General features: G+C 43.1%; 1 protein-coding gene across 3 annotated transcripts in view; it reads right to left on the bottom strand.

Moving 5' to 3' along the window:
- The window catches only part of spg11 (SPG11 vesicle trafficking associated, spatacsin), a 71,472-nt gene that overhangs the window by 4,719 nt on the left and 41,738 nt on the right, over positions 1-25,015 (bottom strand). For 2 of the 3 annotated variants that reach the window (XM_035790542.1, XM_035790543.1), the window contains exons 22-37: positions 24,458-24,666; positions 22,530-22,638; positions 22,091-22,250; positions 20,354-20,635; positions 19,847-20,047; positions 18,206-18,313; positions 16,487-16,652; positions 15,712-15,926; positions 13,200-13,932; positions 10,489-10,634; positions 9,863-10,067; positions 9,409-9,546; positions 5,960-6,093; positions 5,622-5,729; positions 4,499-4,667; positions 3,951-4,027 (exon numbers count right to left, since the gene is read on the bottom strand). In XM_035790542.1, coding sequence (XP_035646435.1) covers positions 3,951-4,027; positions 4,499-4,667; positions 5,622-5,729; positions 5,960-6,093; positions 9,409-9,546; positions 9,863-10,067; positions 10,489-10,634; positions 13,200-13,932; positions 15,712-15,926; positions 16,487-16,652; positions 18,206-18,313; positions 19,847-20,047; positions 20,354-20,635; positions 22,091-22,250; positions 22,530-22,638; positions 24,458-24,666 — 3,160 coding nt within the window. The remainder of the gene's footprint in view (positions 1-3,950; positions 4,028-4,498; positions 4,668-5,621; positions 5,730-5,959; positions 6,094-9,408; positions 9,547-9,862; positions 10,068-10,488; positions 10,635-13,199; positions 13,933-15,711; positions 15,927-16,486; positions 16,653-18,205; positions 18,314-19,846; positions 20,048-20,353; positions 20,636-22,090; positions 22,251-22,529; positions 22,639-24,457; positions 24,667-25,015) is intronic. The other variant, XM_035790544.1, reaches the window with a different exon arrangement.

The raw sequence follows: 25,015 nt of genomic DNA, 5'->3' as shown, positions 1-25,015 counted from the left end.
AATGGTGGAACACACTCACTCACGACGCCAGGACAGCGGAGTCAATCACCACCTTCCGGAGACACCTGAAACCCCACCTCTTTAAGGAATACCTAGGATAGGATAAAGTAATCCTTCTCACCCCCCTTAAAAGATTTAGATGCACTATTGTAAAGTGGCTGTTACACTGGATGTCATAAGGTGAATGCACCAATTTGTAAGTCGCTCTGGATAAGAGCGTCTGCTAAATGACTTAAATGTAATGTAAATGTTGTATACCTGCACATCAACTCGGTACTAGTACTCCCTGTATATAGCCATGTTATTTTTTACTCGTTATTGTTATTCACTGTGTATTTATTCCTCCTGTCACTATTTCCATTTTATTTTTTGATCTTAAACTCTGCATTGTTGGAAAAGGACCCGTGAGTAAGCAATTCACTGTTAGTCTACACCCGTTTTCATACGACAAAAAACTTTTGATTTGAGTTATAACCAGTTTTAGGCGGACATATCATTTTTTTTAAATGTCTTTCCCGACTGTTGAAGGTGCTATGACCAGTTGATAATCACCCCGATAATTGCTTCAAAACTGAACCTAAACTATACCGAAACAATTATTATATATATATTTTTTTTTACAAATAACATGAAATAAATGAAGTAAAGTATGATAAAAGGGGGAGAAATGGGAGAGTTTATGAGCGAGGGGAAGCGAACAATACACAAAAAACAAGCCTGGTAGGCACCATGAACAAAGCGAGATGGGAGCTCCCTCTGCCCAAAATATGGAACCCACACAGGTCCAGACCTCATGTTCAAAAGTTATTGGAATATTTACCCTTGCAGGGTGGCCAAAATTAAGGTGACTAAATCAATGGAGGCCAGAGAAAAAAAAGTTGTCAAAATAATTAAAATTTCACAGCATCTCGTCAGCTAGGCTGGATGACGTGAGAGAACGATTGCTACCTCACAGGTTCACATTTCCCGTTGAAATCGTCATCTTTCTACTCGAATCCGAAGGACATAAAACAATATGTTTTGGGATAGTATTTTCACATTTTTAGTATTAGCTTTTCTAATTAATGAGAAATTCCTGTTTAGAAGATTTTCTCACAAAAACAAGCGTCTCTCTGTGAAATGTCAACGGAGCACTGAACGTACCGCAATCTTTTTTTATTTTCAAAGCCTTTCACAATTAATTCAGCTTGTGCCATGCTAATTTAGGTTTTGCGACTTGTCGAAACAACTTTGAAGATGACCACCACAGCATGTGCAATCCTCAAAAGTCGCTGCGAGTAAGCTGCTCCGCTCATCAACAGAATGTGTAGGTAGGTAGGAAATCGGTGTAGGTGTAGGTAGGAAATCCGATTATTTGGACTTACTGTTAGTTTGGCCCTGTCTGGGGGTGTCCTCGGATGGGGCCACAGTGTCTCCTGACCCCTCCTGTCTCAGCCTCCAGTATTTATGCTGCAGTAGTTTATGTGTCGGTGGGCTAGGGTCAGTTTGTTATATCTGGAGTACTTCTCCTGTCCTATCCGGTGTCCTGTGTGAATTTAAGTATGCCTTCTCTAATTCTCTCTTTCTCTTTTCTTTCTCTCTCTCAGAGGACCTGAGCCCTAGGACCATGCCTCAGGACTACCTGACATCATGACTACTTGCTGTCCCCAGTACACCTGACTGTGCTGCTGCTCCAGTTTCAACTGTTCTGCCTGTGATTATTATTATTTGACCATGTTGGTCATTTATGAACATTTGAACATCTTGGCCATGTTCTGTTATAATCTCCACCCGGCACAGCCAGAAGAGGACTGGCCACCCCACATAGCCTGGTTCCTCTCTAGGTTTCTTCCTAGGATTTGGCCTTTCTAGGGAGTTTTTCCTAGCCACCGTGCTTCTACACATGCATTGCATGTGGGGTTTTAGGCTGGGTTTCTGTACAGCACTGAGATATCAGCTGATGTACGAAGGGCTATATAAATACATTTGATTTGTTAATGAAATGTTAGTGAAAGACCCCACTGAACGACGTAGAACATGAATCATCTTGGTCAAATGTATTTTATAACATAAAGAAGTGAAATTTCATCACCAAAGCCTGTTTTCACCCACTCTGTAGATTGGGTGGTAGTACTGAGCCGTAGTACTGAGCCATTAGTGCTTTTTCAGTTCAGTTTTGACACATTTTTTAATTTATTTTTTAAATACCACGGTTTTCAATTAATATTAAATGCATTATGAATAATTACATCAAAATGATTAGAGCTTTTTAATAGAAATTCCAAAGCCAAAAATAGTGGACATTCAACTGTCAAAACATTGAAAATATTCCATTGGCTCTGTCAGGTCCAAATAGAAAAATAGGAAATAATAAAATATTGCAATTCTGTAGACTATCATTTTTAATTCCTTAGTAATCATCTCATCTCTGCTCAGCCAGTCGCAGCCAGTCAGACAACCATCTAACGTTATCTCTGTTCTCCTCACACTGTACTGTCTTCGCTCAGTACTAGTGGGTGGACACCCTACTCACAGTGGATTCATTAAGTATTCTGACCCCTTACCTTTTTCCACATTTTGTTACGTTACAGCCGTATTCTAAAGTTGATTCAATTATTATTTTTCCTCATCAATCTACACGCAATACCCCATAATGTCAAAGTTAAAACAGTAAGAATTGTTTTATTTATTTACAAGGGTATTCAGGCCCATTGCTATGAGACTCGAAGTTGAGCTCAGGTGCATTCTGTTTCCATTGATCATCCTTGATGTTTCTACAACTTGATTGGAGTCCGCCTGTGGTAAATTCAATTGATTGGACTTGATTTGGAAAGGCACACACCTGTCTATATTTGAGGTTGACCGATTAATCGGAATGACCGATTAATCAGGGCCGATTTCAAGTTTTCATAACAATTGGTAATCGGTATTTTTGGACACCGATTTTTTTGTATACCTTTATTTAACTAGGCAAGTCAGTTAAGAACACATTCTTATTTTCAATGACGGCCTAGGAACGGTGGGTTAACTGCCTTGTTCAGGGGCAGAACGACAGATTTTTACCTTGTCAGCTCGGGGATTCGTTTTTGCAACCTTCCGGTTACTAGTGCAACGCTCCAACCACCTGCCTTACATTGCACTCCATGAGGAGCCTGAGTGGCAGGCTGACTACCTGTTACGCGAGGGCAGCAAGAAGCTAAGGTAAGTTGCTAGCTAGCATTAAACTTATCTTATAAAAAACAATCAATCTTAACATAATCACTAGTTAACTACACACTAAGACTCTCTGGTCTGATGAAACCAAGATTGAACTCTTTGGCCTGAATGCCAAGCTTCACGTCTGGAGGAATCCTGGCACAATCCCTATGGTGAAGCATGGTAGTGGCAGAATCATGCTATGGGGTTGTTTTTCTGAAAATAGCTGTGCAGTGACGCTCCCCATCCAACCTGACAGAGCTTGAGCGGATCTGCAGAGAAGAATGGGAGAAACTCCCAAAATACAGGTGTGCCAAGCTTCTAGCGTCATACCCAAGACTCGTGGCTGTAATCGCTGCCAAAGGTGCTTCCATTTTTTTTTAAATCATAAAATTTGCAATAAACATTTTTAAATACTGTTTTTGCTTTGTCATTATGGGGTATTGTGTGTGTAGATTCATGACAAAACAAACATGTAATCCATTTTAGAACAAGGCTGTTCTAAAATGTTGAAAAGTACAGTAACATAAAGTAATGAAATGTTATGTTCTTTAAATATATATATTTTCGTATTATAATGTTAGGTAAGACCGTCATAATCACAACCAAATGATAACTTTTCGGATAGTATATATTCAATCTACGTATTAGACTGTTCGAATGTTGATGTCCAAAACATGTGTCATTGGCACAAAGGGGGGACCAAGGAGACCTTTCTAGTATTAACAAACACTAAACAGAGGACCTGTGTTTGATAGTTGGAGGGATAACAATACCTTAGAATAGCTCTCTGCAGCATCCTTCAGGAGAGTAAGAACCTTTATCAAGGCACTTCTGAGTTCAGGGGTCACTGCTGTTATGGGATGAGCAGGGAGTGAGTGAAAAACACTGTCTGCATGCCCTGTAGCTCTTCACTGAGTTTGTGTCAATGACTCATACACAGGCTACATTCATATGCAAATAAAGTAAAAACAACAGAAAAACTTCACAACAGTCTATTTTAAGAAGTTGCCCTCTATACAACAGGAAAGATACTACAATATTGAAAAACACATCCCTTGACACCAGGGGTTGGGGTCAGTTCAGTTTTTTGACTCAAGTGATTTGACAATCAATTCATAAAATGAAAATTGTCTACTGTTTTCTATGAGGATGTTTCAATTCATGAATTGAATTTCAATTCACTTGCATAATTGAAAACTTAATTGACCTCAGGCACTATACCATGTTCTTTATATGCATCACAAATATGTAATATGTCTGACTTCATACTGTAATTGTACTGATCCTCATACTATAAATTGTAGGCCTGGTCATAGCTCACCCCAAGGCTGGGACTCGATCAGTTTGAGTTGGGTGCGGGCGGCTCCCTCGTGGTTCTCTCCTATCTCTCTGCACATGCTGAAGCACAGGGCCACCATGTTGTACTTCTCACTGTCACCCGGCAAACACCGCTTGATGTAGTCCAGCAGGGCCGTCTTCAGCCGGAAGTTCTGCAACACACACCGTTTAGATACTAGCGTACTATACAGTGGGGCAAAAAAGTATGTAGTCAGCCACCAATTGTGCAAGTTCTCCCACTTACAAAGATGAGAGAGGCCTGTAAGTCCGTGTTGCCCAGAAACAGCCCCAAAACATCACTGCTCTAGAGGAGATCTACATGGAGGAATGGGCCAAAATACCAGCAACAGTGTGTGAAAACCTTGTGAAGAGTTACAGAAAACGTGACCTCTGTCATTGCCAACAAAGGGTATATAACAAAGTATTGAGATAAACTTTTGTTATTGACCAAATACTTATTTTCCACCATAATTTACAAATAAATTAATTAAAAATCCTACAATGTGATTTTCTGGATTGTTTTTCCTCATTTTGTCTGTCATAGTTGAATTGTACCTATGATGAAAATTACAGGCCTCTCTCATCTTTTTAAGTGGGAGAACTTGCACAATTGGTGGCTGACTAAATACTTTTTAGCCCCACTGTACGTATAAACAAGTGCACTACAAAACACAAACTTTAATACCCCTTTCACATTACTGAACTGACCCAAGCAGAGCTGTACTGGGCTGGCTTGGTTATGCATCCAACAGTTGCTGGAGCTGTGCTGGAAAGGACAATGTGAAAGTAAAATATCCTGTCCTATTGTTCTAATTCTGGTACTCCGAGACACTCCTACACATCTAAAGCATGGTGTTCTCAGAAAACAGCATGTACACAACCCCTGTGATATATAGATTTCCTGTCTCAACTAAAATACAATGACTAGATGCCTCTCTCTGTCTGGCAGGTCTGTTGTGTCTCTGTGGGTGTTCTGTCAGACCTCAACTGAAACTGTTTTGGGAAGAGCGATCTCTATCCGTGTTTACACAAACACAGTGTGCAGTTTCTGCGTTTGTGTGTGTGTGTGTGAGAGAGAGACAGATCTGTGTGCGTGCGCCTCTTACAGACTCTACTTTTTTCCTGAGCAGCATCTCGAAGCGGTGGTTCTGGTTGAGCAGGTCGAAGATGTAGGTCATGTCATTGTATCTGCCGATGCCAGTTAGGAGACGCACCTGAAGGGGTCAACACAAGGTGAGCGCACACACACGCATACGCACACACAGAGAAAAACAGTACTCATGAACTGACACCACCATGCCTACAGTACATTCATTCGGAGCAACTAGTTTACAGTAAAAACTCAACAGGAAATCCATTGCAAAGCCTGCAACATATATTACGACGTAATTACGATACAATGACTGGGAAGGAGACCCATGTGTGACCAGGCAGAGGGATTTACCAGCAGGCCGTAGTGTTCGCTGTGGGCCAGGTGTGCGTGGCTGAGGTGGCGGGCAGCCTGCAGCACCCTCACTATGCCCTCCATGTTACAGGTCAGACTGAAGCAGTCGTGGGCCAGGATCAACAGCTCCACCGCTATACAACAAGAGGGAGAGTTAGATATTATGCATCATTATACATGATATTATCCACCAATACACCGCAACGCATTCAACTGCAAATGAATTAGTAACTGGTTGGCATGACTCATTTCCATTGGTAGCTCTTTACATACGTACCCGTATACAGGTTCGAAATAGCAGATTTTGGATACCGATAAGCGCCTAAATGGTAACGCAGTGGCTGTACAGTAACATGCTACACATGACGTCTGAGCTCAAGGTCTCAATATTGGTTTTTACTGACAGCGATACTGAACTTGACCACCGCACGCGACAAGATGTTGCCCCCATCCCTCCCACTACTTGGGAAACTTTTGCAAACGTTTTCTTGTCCGAGTGCGGGAAATGCTGTAAATAAAGAGGACTCTATGTATTTTGAAAGATGAGAAGTTGAGGATTATAACAAATACCGCTTCGATGTCTTACAAGCAAGCCAAACACCCGAAAGTCCAAATGTGCACTGAACGTTTCCATATCAAAAAAACTTGTCATATACAGTGTCAACGTATGTATGCTTGATGTACAAGATGACATGGCGTCATCCCCTGGGTTGATCTGAACTGAATAAGCCTATGTTTGCCGTATTGTGAAGAAATTTGGCGGGGAACGCTCACCTGAATGCACTCGTGACTATTATATACGCACCAAAATTATGATCGGCTTCTCCGAATTTCCTTGCGAAAGCCTAACACTGTAAGATCACATTTTGTAACGTAGCTAACCATGCTGGCAATAGAGTGCGCTTTCAAATGACGCCCACCCGACCAGGTTGCGATTGATTATGGAATGTGGACATTTTGGAATGTGTAAACAACAGTAATTGTGAGAAGGTGGGGACGCAGGGCTGTGTTCCAAAGAAAACACCTACAAGTGTGCTCGCTCTAGTTCCTCAACGGCACAGCTAGGTGAGCTCAAAACAGTACCTTATAGTTGAAGACTCTTCTTTGAGTCATAAAAGTGCATTGAAATTACAGTTGAAGTTTACATAAACTAGTTTTAATGAATCCAACCTCAGTGTTTCAACCACTCCACAAATTCCTTGCTAACAAACTGTAGTTTTGGCAAGTCGGTTAGGACATCTACTTTGTGCATGACACAAGTCATTTTTCCAACAATTGTTTACTTATAATTCACTGTATCACAATTCCAGTGGGTCAGAAGTTTAAATACACTAAATTGACTGTGCTTTAAACAGCTTGGAAAATTTCAGAAAATGACATGGCTTTAGAAGCTTCTGATAGGCTAATTGACATCATTTGAGTCAATTGAAGGTGTACCTGTGGATGTATTTCAAGGCCTACCTTCAAACTCAGTGCTTCTTTGCTTGACATCATGGGAAAATCAAAATAAATCAGCCAAGACCCCAGAAAAAAAATTGTAGACCTCCACAAGTCTGGTTCATCCTTGGGAGCAATTTCCAAATGCCTGAAGTTACCACATTCATCTGTACAAACAATAGTATGCAAGTATAAACACCATGGGACCACGCAGCCGTCATACTGCTCAGGAAGGAGACACATTCCGTTTCCTAGAGATTAACGTACTTTGGTGTGAAAAGTGCAAATCAATCCCAGAACAACAGCAAAGGACCTTGTGAAAATGCTGGAGGAAACAGGTTCTATATCCATAGTAAAACGAGTCCTATATCGACATAACCTGAAAGGCTGCTCAGCAAGGAAGAAGCCACTGCTCCAAAACCGCCTTAAAAAAGCCAGACTACGATTTGCAACTGCACATGGGGACAAAGATCGTACTTTTTGGAGAAATGTCCTCTGTTCTGATGAAACAAAAATATAACTGTTTGGCCATAATGACCATTGTTATGTTTGAAGGAAAAAGGGAGGCTTGCAAGCCGAAGATCACCATTCTAACCGTGAATCACGGGGTGGCAGCATCATGTTGTGGGGGTGCTTTGCTGCAGGAGGGACTGGTTCACTTCACAAAATAGATGGCATCACGAGGCAGGAAAATTATATGGATATATTGAAGCAACATCTCAAGACATCAGTCAGGAAGTTAAAGCTTGGTCGCAAATGGGTCTTCCAAATGGACGATGACCCCAAGCATACTTCCAAAGTTGTGGCAAAATGGCTTAAGGACAACAAAGTCAAGGTATTGGAGTGGCCATCACAAAGCCCTGACCTCAATCCCATAGAAAATTTGTGGGCAGAATTGAAAAAGCATGTGCGAGCAAGGAGGCCTAAAAACCTGACTCAGTTACACCAGTTCTGTCAGGAGGAATGGGCCAAAATTCATCCAACTTATTGTGGGAAGCTTGTGGAAGGCTACCCGAAATGTTTGACCCATGTTCAACAATTTGAAGGCAATGCTACCAAATACTAATTGAGTGTATGTAAACTTCTGACCCACTGGGAATGTGATGAAAGAAATAAAAGCTGAAATAAATCACTCTCTACTATCATTCTGACATTTCACATTCTTAAAATAAAGTGGTGATTAAATGTCAGGAATTGTGAAAAACCGAGTTTAAATGTATTTGGCTAAGGTGTATGTAAACTTCCGACTTCCAACTGTACGTAGGAACTGTGTACATTTTTCGTTTTTTTGTCTTATGTTGCACCTACCACAAAATGTCCCGTGAATATTCTTGTTACTGAATGTATCCAGAGTATTTTCAGATTTTGTTCCCAACAAATTCGGTGAAAAGTACAGTAAATGTAAAATGCACATAAAATCAACAGTGTTACGTTTGGATTGAATCAGTGTCAGTAACTGTTTTGTCCTCACTTTTAGTCTAATAATTTTCCCACAATCTCCAAACTGTTCCCTTTTGATTGCTACCATGGTTATGCAGATGCTTTTCATATTTCTTATGTAAGAAACATTTAAATGTAGGCCAATTCCCACTAGTGCAAGGGGTTTTAAAGAACTATGGCTTGACTTAGTTAAATAGAGTGGAATAAATCCATGATAATACTATATTACCATTGTTTACCACTACAGTACTATGACGGAGTGTTTATCTAGTATTTAGTGTCTGACGTAATACTCAGCTAATAGACTGGAATGATTTCATTCCCATAAGAGAACAGCCTATGTTACTGTAGTATTGAGTAGGGCCGGGATGATATCAGCATCGCAATGTTGTCATTGTGTTGTCATCCAGAGTCACACTTATTTATTTCCCAAGCTCTAGCACAATCTATATTACATACAGCAGGTTTTAAAGGAGCAAAGAGTTTGATCTGCTTCGTGTTTTTATTTTTGCCATGGAAAAAAATATTGCGATACTGGTATTGTCACAGCACTAGTATTGAGTATATCTTACTGCAGCCGAGCTCTCCCAGTGGCACAGTGGGGATGTGGTCCAGCAGTTTGATGCCCACCAGGTTGGGGTCCCCACACAGCTTGGCCAGCTGCAAGAAGGACTCTCTCCCTTCCTCTGGACTGAACATCTGCTTCTCTGCTGTGAACACACACCAATCACTACAGTCGTTGTGTCTGATTCAGGGTTTAATAAGACAGTAATAAAGTCCAATAGCAAGGATAGCGCAGGAGGTGCATGTTAAAGCTTTGTAACCAATTATCTGAGCTCTTAGCTACGATTATACATTTCCTGTAACCTTAGGACTAAAAATGAATATGTCTGACTTTAGTAGGTAATAGAACCACAACATATTTAATATACGAGTAGGGATTTAAAAAAGTATGCAAAAAATCTTCTAGAGGGACAATTAGTTGCATTTAAGTAGCCATATCAATCAATCCATCATTCCTCTCACCAGTCTCTCCGTCCTGTGCAGAGGCCAACAGGCCCTGGACCACGGCGGTGGATACAAGCTGGGCCACGGTGTCAGGCTGCAGGCCCTGCACACTGATGAAGGCCTGGGCCTTCTTATAGCGCTCCGGCTGCTGGGAGAGTAGCACCTTACACAGCACCGCCTGAGGCTCCTCAGCTGAGATCTCACTGTATGAACACTGCAGCTCCTAGGTAGCGGTATCAAAGGGTCAAAGGTTACCATGATCAAGGTTATGTCCATTGGGCACCAAATGGAAGAACTGATTGAAATAGTGAGCAAATACCTGCACTTGTACAATAAGAAAAGCACATTTTCATTTTACGTTTTTAAACATCTTCCTTTGTCTGCCCTAATGAACACGACCAAGTTCAACTCATAACGACATGTAGAAATGGAATACACTAGATAGTGAAATCCCTGATCCTGTATATTAAAATCTAGGGTATTAATAGAGTACATTATAAAAAAAATACTACACAACAACGCTCTCATGAACACACAGCAATGTACATAACTTCAATTCACCTCACAAAAATAGGCTCAGTCTGTTGTTTAGGTCTGAAAAGGCAGCAACTTCGATGTTAAGGTCGGAAAAGATAGGGGAGTACCTTGGAGAGCTCGTAGAGACTCAGGACCTGCTTGCAGTAGCTCTTTCCGCGGCGACATTCGTCCACCAGCATCTGGAGCTGAGTCACTGTTTGATCCTCTGGGGAGGGCACCATCACAAAGGAGGACAGGCTGCTAAAACTGGTTGCTGGAGTGGGGTCATTCACAGAGAAACAGATGGACAGCGTTCAAAGAGGGGATATGTCAATAATGCAAAAGGCCATACAGAGTGAGGTCCAAAAGTGTTTTGACGGTTACACATGTTGTCGTTTTGGCTCTGTACTCCAGCACTTTGGATTTTAAATAATACAATGACTATGAGGTTAAAGTGCTGACTGTCAGCGTTAATTCCAGGGTATGTAAAAAAAAAAAAAAAAGTTTACCCCCTTTGTCTCCCCAATTTCATGATTACGATCTTGTCTCATCGCTGCAACTCCCCAACGGGCTCGGGAGAGGCGAAGGTCGAGTCACGCGTCCTCTGAAACATGACCTGCCAAACCATGCTTCTTAACACCCGCTCGCTTAACCTGGAAGCTGCACCAATGTGTTGGAGGAAACACCGTTCAACTGACGACCGAAGTCAGCCCGCAGGCACCCGGCCCGCCATAAGGAGTCGCTAGAGCGCAATGAGCCAAACCTGGATGACGCTGGGCCAATTGTGCTCCGCCCTATGGGACTCCCGGTCACGGCCGGTTGTGACACAGCTTGGGATCGAATCCGCTGCAACACAGCGATGCAGACCGCTGCGCCACTCGAGAGGCCAATTTGAGGGTATTTTAATCCATATTGGTTAAACAGTTTAGAAATGACAGATGCATTTGCAGTTTGATGTATTCATAAACATATTCATAAACGTTGATGTATTCATCGCATGCTAGGAATATGGTACCAAATGCTAAACTTTTGACTACTTTAATAGACAGTGAATTGTTCTCTAAAATGGTGGGACTATGTACAAAAAGTGCTGTAATTTCTTAACGGTTCATCCGAGCTATCAGTGTGCACTTTAACCTCACTGTCATTGTATCAATGTGCTGGAGTACAGAGCCAAAATAACCAACAAACTATCATTGTCCAAATACTTTTGTACCTCACTATAAACTATGTAGGCGTTGTGACTGTTACTGACAATCTTTGAATTGTTGTTTGGGTGTATGGGAGTGTCGTCTTGATTCTTCAGAGGGTTGTTGACATTTTTAGCACTGGTGTTTGGATGTGTCTGAGTGTTTTTTAACTTGTGACCTCTGCACATGAAGACTGGGATATGTTTCGGGTAGCCTCAAAGTAACATCGACGAATACACACGGTGACTGAGTTCATCAGGAAGTGTATAGGAGATTAAACCTGTTAAGAACTACCAAAACCTGAAACTGTGGATAGGCGGCAGCATTAGCGCAAAACTGAAAGCGCGAACCACCACATTTAACCATGGCAAAGTGACTGGGAATATGGCCGAATACAAACAGTGTCGTTATTCCCTCCGTAAGGCAATCACAAGCAAAACGTCAGTACAGAGCCAAACACCGACGTTTTGCTCCCGGACAAGATAAACAACTTCGCCCGCTTTGAGGATAACACAGTGCCACTGACGCGGCCCGCTACCAAGGACTGTGGGCTCTCCTCCTCTGTGGCCGAAGTGAGTAAGACATTTAAGCGTGTTAACCCTCGCAAGGCTGCCGGCCCAGAGAGCATCCCTAGCCACATCCCCAGAGCATGCGCAAACCAGCTGGCTGGAGTGTTAACAGATTTATTCAATCTCTCCCTATCCCAGTCTGCAGTCCCCACTTGCTTCAAGATGTCCACCATTGTTCCTGTACTCAAGAAAGCAAAGGTAACTGGACTAAATGATTATCGCTCCATAGCTCTCACTTTTGTCATCATGAAGTGCTTTGAGAGGCGAGTTAAGGATCATATAACCTCTACCTCACCTGAAACCCTAGACGCAATTCAATTTGCTTGCCGCCCCAATAGATTCACAGACGATGCAATCGCCATCGCACTGTACACTGCCCTATCCCATCTGGACAAGAGGAATACCTATGTAAGAATGCTGTTCATTGACTATAGCTCAGCATTTAACACCATAGTACCCTCCAAGCTCATCATTAAGCTCGGAGCCCTGGGTCTGAACTCAGCCCTGTGCAACTGCTGAACTCAGCCCTGTGCAACTGGGTCCTGGAATTCCTGACGGGCCGCCCCTGGGTGGTAAAGGTGGGGCCGAGAGACTGAAAAACAGCTTCTATCTCAAGGCCATCAGACTGTTAAATAGCCATCACTTGCCAGCTTCCACCCAGTTTAGCAACCCTGCACCTTAGCTGCCCTACATACATAGACTTGGAATCACTGGCCACTTTAATAATGGAACACTAGTCACTTCAATAATGTTTAAATAATGTCTACATATGGCTTCACTCATCTCATATCCATATGCTGTATTCTATTCTACAGTATTTTAGTCTATGCCACTCCGACATTGCTATTTCTTAATTCCATTCTTTTACTTTTATATTGGTGTGTATTGTTGTGAATTGTTAGATACTACTGCACTGATGGGGATAGGAACACAATAATTAAGCTACACCCACAATAACATCTGCTAAATATGTGTAGGTGACCGATTTGATTTGATTTTGAACAAGTCTGACATGCGCCAAACAGTAGTTTATTGTTTGGGTGTATCTAGTAGGTTAACTGAGGGTCGTGTGGAGCTTACAGCTGAGAATGCTCTTCTTGGGCAGGCCCTCAAAGGTGAGCATGTCCTGCAGGCCAGCCTGGAGCTCGCCTGAGGCCAGGCCTCGGCAGTGCAGCACTACCCACATGTCCCGGGAGCAGAAGGAGAAGTAGCGGCACACACGGCTCGCCTCGTGGATACACCCTTCGTCCAACAGCTGCCCCACCAGGATAGCCAGAGCACCCTGCTCCTCCGACCCAGTCTTCTCCCCACCCTCTTCCTTAGGGGAGAAGCTGGGCAGGCCGTCCAAGCTTAGGTACCTGGGCTCGTTGAGCACTGCCATCTTGGAGAAGGAGAACTCTCTGATCAGTGCCTCGTAGGAGTTTTCCTCGGGGGCTATGGTGGGCGCCGGGAGGGCGAACATGCTCTCCTTCTCCATGGCGGTGAGCAGGACTTGCTGGCGCACTCGGCTTGTCCACAGCTGCTTCTCCAGGTCCTCGAGACGTGCCAGGGGAGCTTGGGCGAGCCAGGACAGCCAGTGGCCGGCCAGGTTGAGGAGAAGGCACCTCTCCTGGACACACAGCAGCTCTGTCCCGGCCACGGAGCCCCGGGGAGGCTCAGAGGCACCTGCCTGGGCCAGGAAGAACTCCGAGGCGGCCCCAGGACTAGTGCTGTTAGTCTTGAACTGCTCGTGGCATTTTCTCCAGAAGGACACCCGGGTCTCCCTCCTCTCCCAGTGCCGCTTGGCCTTCAGGGCACCGAGGTCTTGGAGTAACTTTACCAGAAGAGGGATATCAGAAGGAGCGTCAAGCCACAATGCTCCCCCTCTCAAAACATGAATCATGCACTGTGCCTTCAGAAAGTATTCATACCCCTTGACTTATACCACATTTTGATGTGTAACAGCCTGAATTCAAAAAGGATTACATTTTTTTTTCTCTCACCCATCTACACACAATACCCAACATTGATTGTGTTTTTAGAAATGTTTGCAAATTTATAGATAATGAAATACAGAAATATCTAATTTACAGTGCCTTTGGAAAGTATTCAGACCCCTTGACTTTTTCCACATTTTGTTACGTTACAGCCTTATTCTACAATGGATTAAATTAATTTGTTTCCTCATCAAATCTACACACAATATCCCATCATGACATAGCGAAAACAGGTTTTTCAAAATTATATTAATAATAAAAAACTGGAATAAGTATTCAGACACTTTGCTATGAGACTCGAAATTGAGATCAGGTGCATCCTGTTTCCATTGATCTTCCTTGTGATGTTTCTACAACTTGATTGGAGTCAACCTATGGTAAATTCAATTGATTGGACATGATGGGGAAAAGCACTCACATGTCTATATAAGATCCCACAGTTGTCAGTGCATGTCAGAGCAAAAAGCAAGCCATGAGGTCAAAGGAATTGTCTGTAGAGATCCGACACAGGATTGTGTCGAGGCACAGATCTGGGTGAGGGTACTAACACATTTCTGCAACATTGAAGGTCGCCAAGAACACAGTGGCCTCCATCATTCTTAAATGGAAGAAGTTTGGAACAAACAAGATTCTTCCTAGAGCTGGCCTCCCGGCTACACTGAGCAATTCGGGGAGAAGAGCCTTGGTCAGGGAGGTGACCAAGAACCTGATGGTCACTCTGACAGAGCTTCAGAGTTCCTAAGTGTGGGGATGGGAGAACCTTCCAGAAGGACAACCATCTCTTCAGCACTCCACCAATCAGGGCTTTATGGTAGAGTGGCCAGACAGAAGCTACTCCTCAGTAAAATACACATGACAGCCCGCTGGGAGTTTGCCAAAAGGCACCTAAAGACACTCAGACCACGAGAAACAAGATTATCTGGTCTGATGAAAACAAGATTGAACACTCTGGCCTGAATGCCAAGCGTCACGCCTGGAGGAAACCTGGCACCATTCCTACTGTGAAGAATGGTGATGGCAGCATCATGCTGTGGGGTTGTTTTTCAGTAGCAAGGCCTGGGAGACTAGTCAGGACTCAGACTGGGGCAAAGGTTCACCTTCCAACCAGACAATTACCCTAAGCATACAGCCAAGACAAGGCAGGAGTGGCTACATAATTGTATGTGTGGGGTACAGCGATGAGGTAGCCATTAAAAAATACATGTTAAACACTTATTTCACACAGAGTGCAACTTATGTGACTTGTTAAGTCAATTTTTACTCTTGAACTTATTAAGACTTGCCATAACAAACGGTTTGAATACTTATTGACTTAAGACATTTCAGCTTTTCATTTTTAATTAACTTAAAACACAATTCCACTTAGACAGTATGGGGCATTGTGTGTAGGCCAGTGACAAAAACATCTAAATGTAATCCATTTTAAATGCAGGCCGTAACACAACAAAATGTGGAACACGTCAAGGGATGTGAATACTTTCTGAAGGCACTGTAGCGTCTAGACCAAATCAACTTACATCGAATATACCAAAAGGTATAGGGCAGTGAGAGTTGAGTTTACACTGAACAGGCTGCACATGATCTAGTTGATGAGCATTGAGGACCCACGAGCTCACCTCGTTGATGACCAGGCTGTCAATGGGCAGCCCTGCCAGCTCGGCCACCTGGCGGGCCTTGTGGAACAGCCCACTGTCTTGCAGCTTCTCCAACATGTTCTGGCACTCTCCCTGCAGGATGTCAGGGGAATAGCTCTCAAGCAGCCTGGGAGAGAGAGACACCGAGGTGTCCTGGAGAACCTGGCTGAGGAAGCTGAGCTTCTTGAAGTCCGGGCCTGCTCACAGAGAAAGAGACCGATGCATACATAGAAGCAAAGACTGGTCAAGTCCACGAGTCAACCAGAACATCCTGTTTACAGTATTGCAATCTCAATTCTTAATACCTCACGCAAGCAGAAGACAGTGATTAACAAGCACAGATACAGACTCAAACATGAAGTGCCTGAGTCCGACAATAAGCTACAAAAAAATAATACAGTTTTCTCAACACCTCACACAAGTAGAAGACAGTGATTTAAATCCATGGTGAAAAGGCGTTCTGCCTGCTCTCGCCAAAACCATACCTGGAGGGTTCCGTGGTAATCATACGGTAAAAATGTCTGTCTTCATAGTTTTAGTCATGTTAAGCGACACTTTGTTTGCACAGTGTTATGAACAGAAGTCGGGCTTAACAATAAACACAGATCGTTGCTCTGGATATAATGCAACACTAATCTCTTATGGACGTCATTTAGGTTAAGTCTCACTTACTTGACAGCTAACTAGTTAAATATGATGATCCAACACAACAGCTGAAGAGTCGGTGTTACTACAGTGTTAAATCCGGAGGTCTCACCGTTAGACTTGAGCAGGCGCTCCATGTCTGCGAGCAGCTGCAGTAGTCTGCGCAGCTCGTATTGTGTGGAGCACTGTTGCATCATGGTCAACAGGAGGACTGAGGCCTGGCACTCCACCCACTGGAGAGGGATGCCCGCTGGCGCATGAGCACCACTGCTCCTCAGCTGTCAGAGAGAAAGAGAGAAAGGGAAAGATGAAAGAATAAAGAGAATTGAGATTGGCCTACATGCAACACACACATACCTCATAGGAAGTATGGCTGTATAACCTCTCGCGTACAGAGAACACATCAAACACTCATGCTAGAAAGTATTCCTCTCCTCATTTCTTCCATTAACTACAATAGAGGATAATGAAAAGTAACAGGAATGAGGGCATGTACCTTTCACAAGGACAGGAGATCACAGTGAATACAGGAATTAAATAAATAAATAACATCAAAGTTAACTATGGTCATCGAGAGGGAGGACTTGGTGAGACTACGGCCGCAAAAGATTGTTGAGCGCAACAATGTGAATTGGGATGGTGACCATCTCAAAACACGCAGCAAAAGACGGCAAGAGGCGCCGAACACAAGATGACAGCCAAGGTCACCGCTTTGAGGTATGAGTGCTGTTGTGCTTGACACACTCGATAAATTGGCCCTGGCCTTGTGGCTTGGCTGGCATGTGTGGCACCAAATTCATCCCTCTAATGACATCTCCAAACACTACCGGCAAGGTCAGACACAGGCACCCCTTTAACTCCCCCTGACAACGGAGGGCATCAATTTCCCTCACAACCAACCTGTCAGACTTAAAGGGACATGACACGGACACCCTCTGCTTTTCTAACGGAACGTCATCCGCGCGGACATAGATAATAAAAACATAACCTTCCACCCCGGCACGACGCGTTACAGTACATGTACACAGTCCATTTCCCTTTCCATTAAAACAACTGAATTGGTTTGCAGTCAAATATACTACCATTCAAAAGTTTGGGGTCACTTAGAAATGTCCTTGTTATTGAAAGAAAAGCTAATTAGGCTATATAATTTGGGCAATTTAATTCCATATACTTTAGGGAAAGCTTTCCCTAGCCTTATGGACCTACCGCCTATGCCTTTTAATGTGGCATAAACACAACCAGTCATCTAGACAGAGTTCCTCTGTCCAGTGTCTGTGTTCTTTTGCCCATCTTAATCTTTTCTTTCTATTGGCCAGTTTGAGATATGGATTTTTCTTTGCAACTCTGCCTAGAAGGCCAGCGTCCCGGAGTCTCCTTTACTTTAAGACAATGTTTAATTCATTAAAGCGTTCTTGTTTATTAGTGTGCTTTTGGTGCTTCAGCACAAACACTTATGCATTCTTATTCACCGTCATAGATAGACAAATCTTTAAGTTGTACCAAGATAAACTGAACAAGTGTTTTGTATTTACTTTCATATTTATAGGAGGATATTGTTGTTGTTGGTAGTTATCATGTAAACCACATATAAAATGTTCTTAAATAATGTTAATATTAATGTTCATATTTAGTTGAGTTTTTCTTTCCGACCCTTAAAAAACCATATAATCGGCATATTTTGTCTCCCTAAAATCGCTAATCGGAACCCGAAAAACCCATTTCGGTCTGGCTCTACTTCAGAGTCAGTTGGTGTCCTTTTCGGGAGAGTTGGACAGTGAGTGTGGGAAATGGGAGTGGAAAGAAGAGGCAGAGGGGTGAAGGAGCTTACCGTGATCAGGCATTTCTGGAACTCAATGAGTTTCTTCTTGGCTTCAGGGTAGTTTTTGTAGTCGTAGCACAGCTCGTACATGAGCAGCACATGGATCAGGGGAGAGTCCTGTCACACACACATAGAGAGAGAAATGTGATAAAAGACCACCCAAACTCATGCAGAACCAGACATGACAGCCATAATGCATGAGGCAGACCTCCCATGATGCCTGCTGGGTAATGAGAGGAGCTGGTCTAAGCCTCCAAGCTGTTTGAAGATCATGCATACAGCGTAAAATTGACGACGAGGACATATCATTCGGGTCACTTCTGAGGAGGGAAGCTGCCGTGCAGGTAGATTAGTATTCTAATAGAACGCAACACTAATGACTAGGCCTGAAGGAAACCGATAAATGAAATGCAAATAACAACGAGGGATTGGATAGGCAAGCGACCATCTATGTGCTTTCAATTGCTTGAATGAAATGAAAGTTTTAAAGCCATTTCTATTGGTTTCATCGGTTAGTGATTGACAGGAAATAGTGGAAAGTACCGCCCATCTTAAGCCTGCTGCAACCTCATTTGCATGTAGTCTATTCAATATGCACTAAGGACATACATTAAGAACACCTGCTCTTTCCATGCCATAGAATGACTAGGTGAATTCAGATGAAAGCTATGACACCTTATTGGTGTCACTCGCTAAATCCACTTAAATCATTGTGGATGAAGGGGATTTTTAATCCTTCAGACAATTGAGACATGGATTGTGTACGTGTGCCATTCAGAGGGTGAATGGGCAAGGCAAAACACTTAGGTGACTTTGAACGTGGTATGGTAGCATGTGCCAGGCGTACCGGTTTGTGTCAAGTTACTGCAACGGTGCAGAGTTTTCACGTTCAACACTTTCCCATGTGTATGAAAAACGGTCCACTACCCAAAGGACACCCAGCCAACTTGACACAACTGTAGGAAGAATTAGAGTCAACATGGGCCAGCATCCCTGTGGAACTCTTTCGACACCTCGTAGAGTCCATGCCCTGACGAATCGAGACCTGTTTTGGGGGCAAAGGCAAGGGACCGTGCTTATGGAAGTTGTTCTTAATGTTTTGTATACGCAGCGTATAATGGAACGGTTTTTAAAACATTCACCCGACTGATATTGTTTTCTTCCTGTAGATTCAACGCATTTGTGATGTAGTGCCTCGTTTCATTCTCTAGTCTCAGATACACGTCACTCTCAAATGTGCTTGAAAACTAATTATAATAATTGTTTTGTGACTACAGCGCCAACGATAAAACGCAACAACAAAAAGACGTGTTCTGATTGAGCGGAGCGTCAAAGGGGACAGAGTATTCACTGCATTACAATGCATTCTAAAATCATTAGTTGAGTTTAGGCCTATAGCATGGTAGTGCTCAGACCGCAAAATGGAATAAGGCCTGTCAGTTAAATTGCTGCCAATGAACTGCCCTTGGGGGCGACATTTAGATTTGGGGCAGAATCATAACTTTATATTTGTGTGCATACTTTCGTCTAAATCATGCATGTGTGTCAATGGGAGATTTGAGATTTGAGATTTGTATTTTTTTTCCCCAAAAGGGCAGTTCATTTGCAAGACCTACAATGATATGTATCCCACATGTTCTATTGAATCACCCTCTGGAAGAGCTGGAAGCCTCGTATGAGAGGCCTGATCCTGCATTTCCTCAGCAGTGTCTTCCAGATGATTGACAGGTCGTGGAGGTTCCACTCATGACGTTGCGGGCTCTCTTCCAGGTGGGCGGTAGCCTCTGTGGCAATGACCTCACCCACAGAGGTCAGGACCCAGACGCAGAGGCACTGGAGCAGGTCGGCTTCCTGTCAATCAAATCCACGGCACACACACCGTACAGAGAAAGACGCACGCAATCAAACACACACACAGTCAGTTAAATAAAGTCCAGATACAAAGTAGATCATGTAAAGTGCAACTTTTATACACCCTCTTACAAAGTTCATGGATGACACAAAATGTCAATGCAATGAGAAAGTCAATACACTTCAGATTTTTATAGCAAGCCTTATAATCCAGGTCGCAATTGTAAATGAGAACTTGTTCTCAACTTGCCTACCTGGTTAAATAAAGGTGAAATAATACAAATTCTCATAGACAGAGAGCCCCACCTGATGACAGGCAGCTAGTATGGTGAGCGTGGGGCAGTGCTGTGCCAGGGCCTCCCCCAGGAGGTGTCTCCAGGGACTGGCCTGCTCCTGGCTCTGCAGCAGCACCTGGAACAGCTCCTTGGGGGGGTCAGAGTTTTCCTCGCTGGGCAGGGTGATTTGACCCTGGGCCTCCCTGTCTTCCACCTCCCCCACCCTCCACTGAGAGCTGAGCTGCAGGTTCTGGAAGGCCAAGGTCAGGTGGGCCTGCAGGGCTGGGCTGAACTGGGTCGCCAGGGACCTCACCTGTCAATCACAAGTAGGGAAAGAGGGAAGAACTGAAAACATACAATCGCTACAGTACCACAGACAAGGGGATCGATTGGAAACCACCAGTCTTTATTTTCCATCTAGAGAACAATTCTTACAGTTTAGGCACCTGTAAACAATACAATTTAATTCAAATAACATATTTCCCTGATAGGGATCTTCAGAGGGAGAGAACCTGAGGGCAGTTTTCATCCCATTTTAGAGTGTACAGAGAAAGTAGGTGTGGTAGAATCCTTCAGTTGTATGGGTTATTAAAGGCCCAATGCAGTAAACAACAAAAAAATTCCCGTGGTTTATATATACATTTCCACTCCACGAGGTTGGAATAATACTGTGAAATTGTGAAAATTATGATAATTGCCTTTTAGTGTAAGAGCTGTTTGAAAAGAGCGCCTGAATTTTTGGCCTGTTTCGGTGTGATGGAGTTTCAGCCTGCCTAGCAACACCACCAGACAGTGCAAGTTAATAGACCAATAATATAGACTTTCATACCGCTCTGCCAATAACAGTTAGTTTTCAGGTTGCATATCCCTCCCATTAGGCTTGTCCAATTAGGCCCCTCACCATTCTAAGAAAGTCCTAGTCAAAATTCTTGCTTGAGAAAGTGCTCTTGCTAAGGAGTTATTTTTGTTTTTCGTTTCTTTGTTTTCAATTAAAATAGTCAAAACCACACTAAGGTACTTCATTGTCACCCAGAAATGATTTGAAATTGAGTTAAAAGTGGCTGCATTGGATCTTTAAAGGGTTTTCTAGTGGGGTGTTAATGATAGTTAAAGGGCAAGTCCACTAATTTTCAAACCTCATATTCATTAACTCTAGCGCCATACCAGTGTTTACATATGTGAAAACGGCGCGTTTCTGCATCGTTATTGTAGGCTACTACCACTTTTAGTCTTAGCCTTTACCACACTCCTCACTGTTTAGCACATGACCTCATATGTGAATCCTTAAAGAGAAGGGTGGGGCTGCCTCAAGAGCGTGTCAACAATGCTGAATGGGTGTACAAAGGAGAGCTCTCCAGTAGGTACCAAAACATTCAAAGGCCCTTTTCTCAAAAGTGAGTTTACAAGTTTATCAATGTTCAAAGCCGAATTACTTTCCCATTGTCCCTCAAAAATGCTGTGTATGATATACCATTTTGTAGCACTTTAAATTACCCAATGTAAAAAGTCGAAATTTCAAATTTTGCTTCATAAGACACGAATCCAGGTGGTGAGTCACATATGATGGAAATTCTTCACAGTGATGGAAAACTTAAACCCCTGCATGATAGACTCAGTAAACCGGAGTGTTAACTTCAAAATGTAGAAATGTGCTGTTTTTACATACTGATTGGTGTGGTGCTGGAGATAATGAATAGGAGTTGCAAAAGTGTTCGAATGGGCCTTTAAAGATTTAGCATGTGTGTGTTTGGCAGTGGTGGAGATGTACCTGCTGAGGGGGGTAGTTGTGCAGCTGGACAAAGAGCAGGAAGTGTAGCCACTGGCTGTCAGCTGCACAGTCCTGCGGGTACACACTGCTCAGGGGCAGGGCATGTAGCTGGCAAAACTGTATGGGCAGAGCCCACTCCTGACCTGCCTCATAGGATGACCTGGAGAGGGCATTTGGAGTTGAACAGACTCACACAACAAATTGTGCATAAAACTATGGGATACATTTCCTGGTACGAAACTGTGTATAAGAGTGTTTCTTCTCGCCCCTAGACCATATGCAATTGCTGAGACCCGACAGTATTTCACAGGTGTAAGCAATATGGTAACATGTCCACCTTGCCCTGTGACATGCGAGATGTAAGTTTCACCATATTGCTTTTTACCCATCAAATCGTCACAATGCATAGGTCGATTTGGGATTGGGGCCTGTGCCTAACCTGCTGGTGCCCTTCCTCTCCAAACTGTCCTTCACAGCTTCCTCCAAGTCAAAGAGCAGCTCTTCCGCTGTCTCCCTCTCCACCTCCACCAGCTTACTGCCTTTAGCAGCTGAAAGGCAGAAAAGGTCAAACAAACGTCACAGTGTGATGTGTGTGTGTGTCTTTGCAAATAAAGTACAATTGTATTGGTCACATACATACAGTTGAAGTCGGAAGTTTACATACACTTCGGTTGGAGTCATTAAAACTTGTTTTTTCAACCAATCCACAAATCTGTTGTTAATAAACTATAGTTTTGGCAAGTCGGTTAGGACATCTACTTTGTGCATGACAAGACATTTTTACAGCAATTGTTTACAGACAGATTATTTCACTTATAATTCACTGTATCACAATTCCAGTGGGTCAGAAGTTTACATACACTAAGCTGACTGTGCCTTTAAACAGCTTGGAAAATTCCAGAAAATGATGTCATGGCTCTAGAAGCTTCTGATAGGCTAACTGACAACATTTGAGTCAATTTGATGTGTACCTGTGGATGTATTTCAAGGCCTACCTTTGCTTGACATCATGGGAAAATCAAAATAAATCAGCCAAGACCTCAGAAAATAATTATAGACCTCTACAAGTCTGGTTCATCCTTGCGAGCAATTTCCAAATGCCTGAAGGTACCACGTTCATCTGTACAAATAATAGTACGCAAGAATAAACACCATGGGACCAGGCAGCCGTCATACCGCTCAGAAAAGAGACGTGTTCTGTCTCCTAGAGATGAACGTACTTTGGTGCAACAGCAAAGGACCTTGTGAAGATGCTGGAGGAAACAGGTACTTAAAGTATCTATATTCACAGTAAAATGAGTCCTATATCGACAAACTGATAGGCCGCTCAGCAAGGAAGAAGCCACTGCTCCAAAACCGCCTTAAAAAAGCCAGACGACAGTTTGCAACTGCACATGGGGACAAAGATTGTACTTTTTGGAGAAATGTCCTCTGGTCTGATGAAACAAAAATAGAACTGTTTGGCCACAATGACTATCATTATGTTTGGAGGAAAAAGGGGGAGGCTTGCAAGCCAAAGAACACCATCCCAACCATCAATCACAGGGGCGTTAATATCATGTTGTGGGGGAGCTTTTCTGCAGGAGGGACTGGTGCACTTCACAAAAAATATGGATTCATCATGAGGCAGGATAATGATGTGGATATATTGAAGCAACATCTCAAGACATCAGTCAGGATGTTAAAGCTTGGTCACAAATGGGTCTTCCAAATGGACAATGACCCCAAGCATACTTCCAAAGATATGGCAAAATGGCTTAAGGACAACAAAGTCAAGGTATTGGAGTGGTCATCACAAAGCCTTAACCTCAAACTTTTTTTCTCTCAAAATTCAAGTCGGCAGTGCAGTAGGACGTGTATATCGGTCTCTGTCTTATCCCGTGTCTTATCCCTTGTCAATAGCCGTTTTTTTATCGTATGTATCTTAATCTATACTAATCTCACTTTCTATCTTTGAATTAAAAATACTTTCCTGCAACCCGCCTCACCCAATGTGGTACGGATCTGCTATTTTTATTCCTTATAACTGGAACTTCCCTTAGGAGCTAGCCAGCTAACTAGCTACTAGTCTTTGTTAGCCACGGCTAGCGGTCCTCGCCTTTTTTTCCCCCCACGGAATCAGCTAGCCGTAGCATGGACAATCATCCATTTTGAAATGTCACATTCTTAAAATAAAGTAGTGATGCTAACTGACCTAAAACAGGGTATTTTTACTAGGATTAAATGTTAGGAATTGTGAAAAACTGAGTTTAAATGTATTTGGCTAAGGTGTATGTAAACCTCTGACTTTAACTGTAAATTTATTTAGCAGATGTTATTGCGGGTGTAGCGAAAAAACCCTACACACGTGTGTATGTGTAGGTTTACCCAGTAAGTCTTTAAGGGAGAATGTGCTGGTTCCTCCAGGCCTCTGGGTCCGGAGTCGGAGGATCAGACTGAGGGCTTTGAGGTCCACCCGCAGCTTTAGGCTACACACACCCAGGAGCTCGCAGAAACACACACATGCAGCTGCCACAGAGGGAACGCTGAAATGCAGCATGGCCAGGCTGTAGGCCTGCTGTGCCGCATGACTGAGCCTGACACAGGGAAAAGACATACAACATATTACAACACAATGTGCACTGAGTGCACAAAACATTAGGAACACCTTTCCATGACATCGACTGACCAGGTGAATGCCATGATCCCTTATTGACGTCATCTGCTAAATCCACTTCAATCAGTGTAGATAAAAAGGAGAAAAGTTAAAGAAATATTTTTAAGCCTTGAAACAATTGAGATATGGATTGTGTGGGTGCCATTCAGAGAGTGAATGGGCAAGACAAAATATTTATTTGCCTTTCAACTGGGTATGGTAGTAGGTGCCAGGCGCACCGGTTTGTGTTGAACTGCAATGCTGCTGGGTTTTTCACACTCAACAGTTTC

The sequence above is a fragment of the Oncorhynchus keta genome, chromosome 17, assembly GCF_023373465.1.
Source record: "Oncorhynchus keta strain PuntledgeMale-10-30-2019 chromosome 17, Oket_V2, whole genome shotgun sequence".
NCBI classification, from domain to species: domain Eukaryota; kingdom Metazoa; phylum Chordata; class Actinopteri; order Salmoniformes; family Salmonidae; genus Oncorhynchus; species Oncorhynchus keta.
The sequence above is the reverse complement of the archived record's forward strand: the minus strand, read 5'-3'. Positions and strand labels throughout refer to the sequence as shown.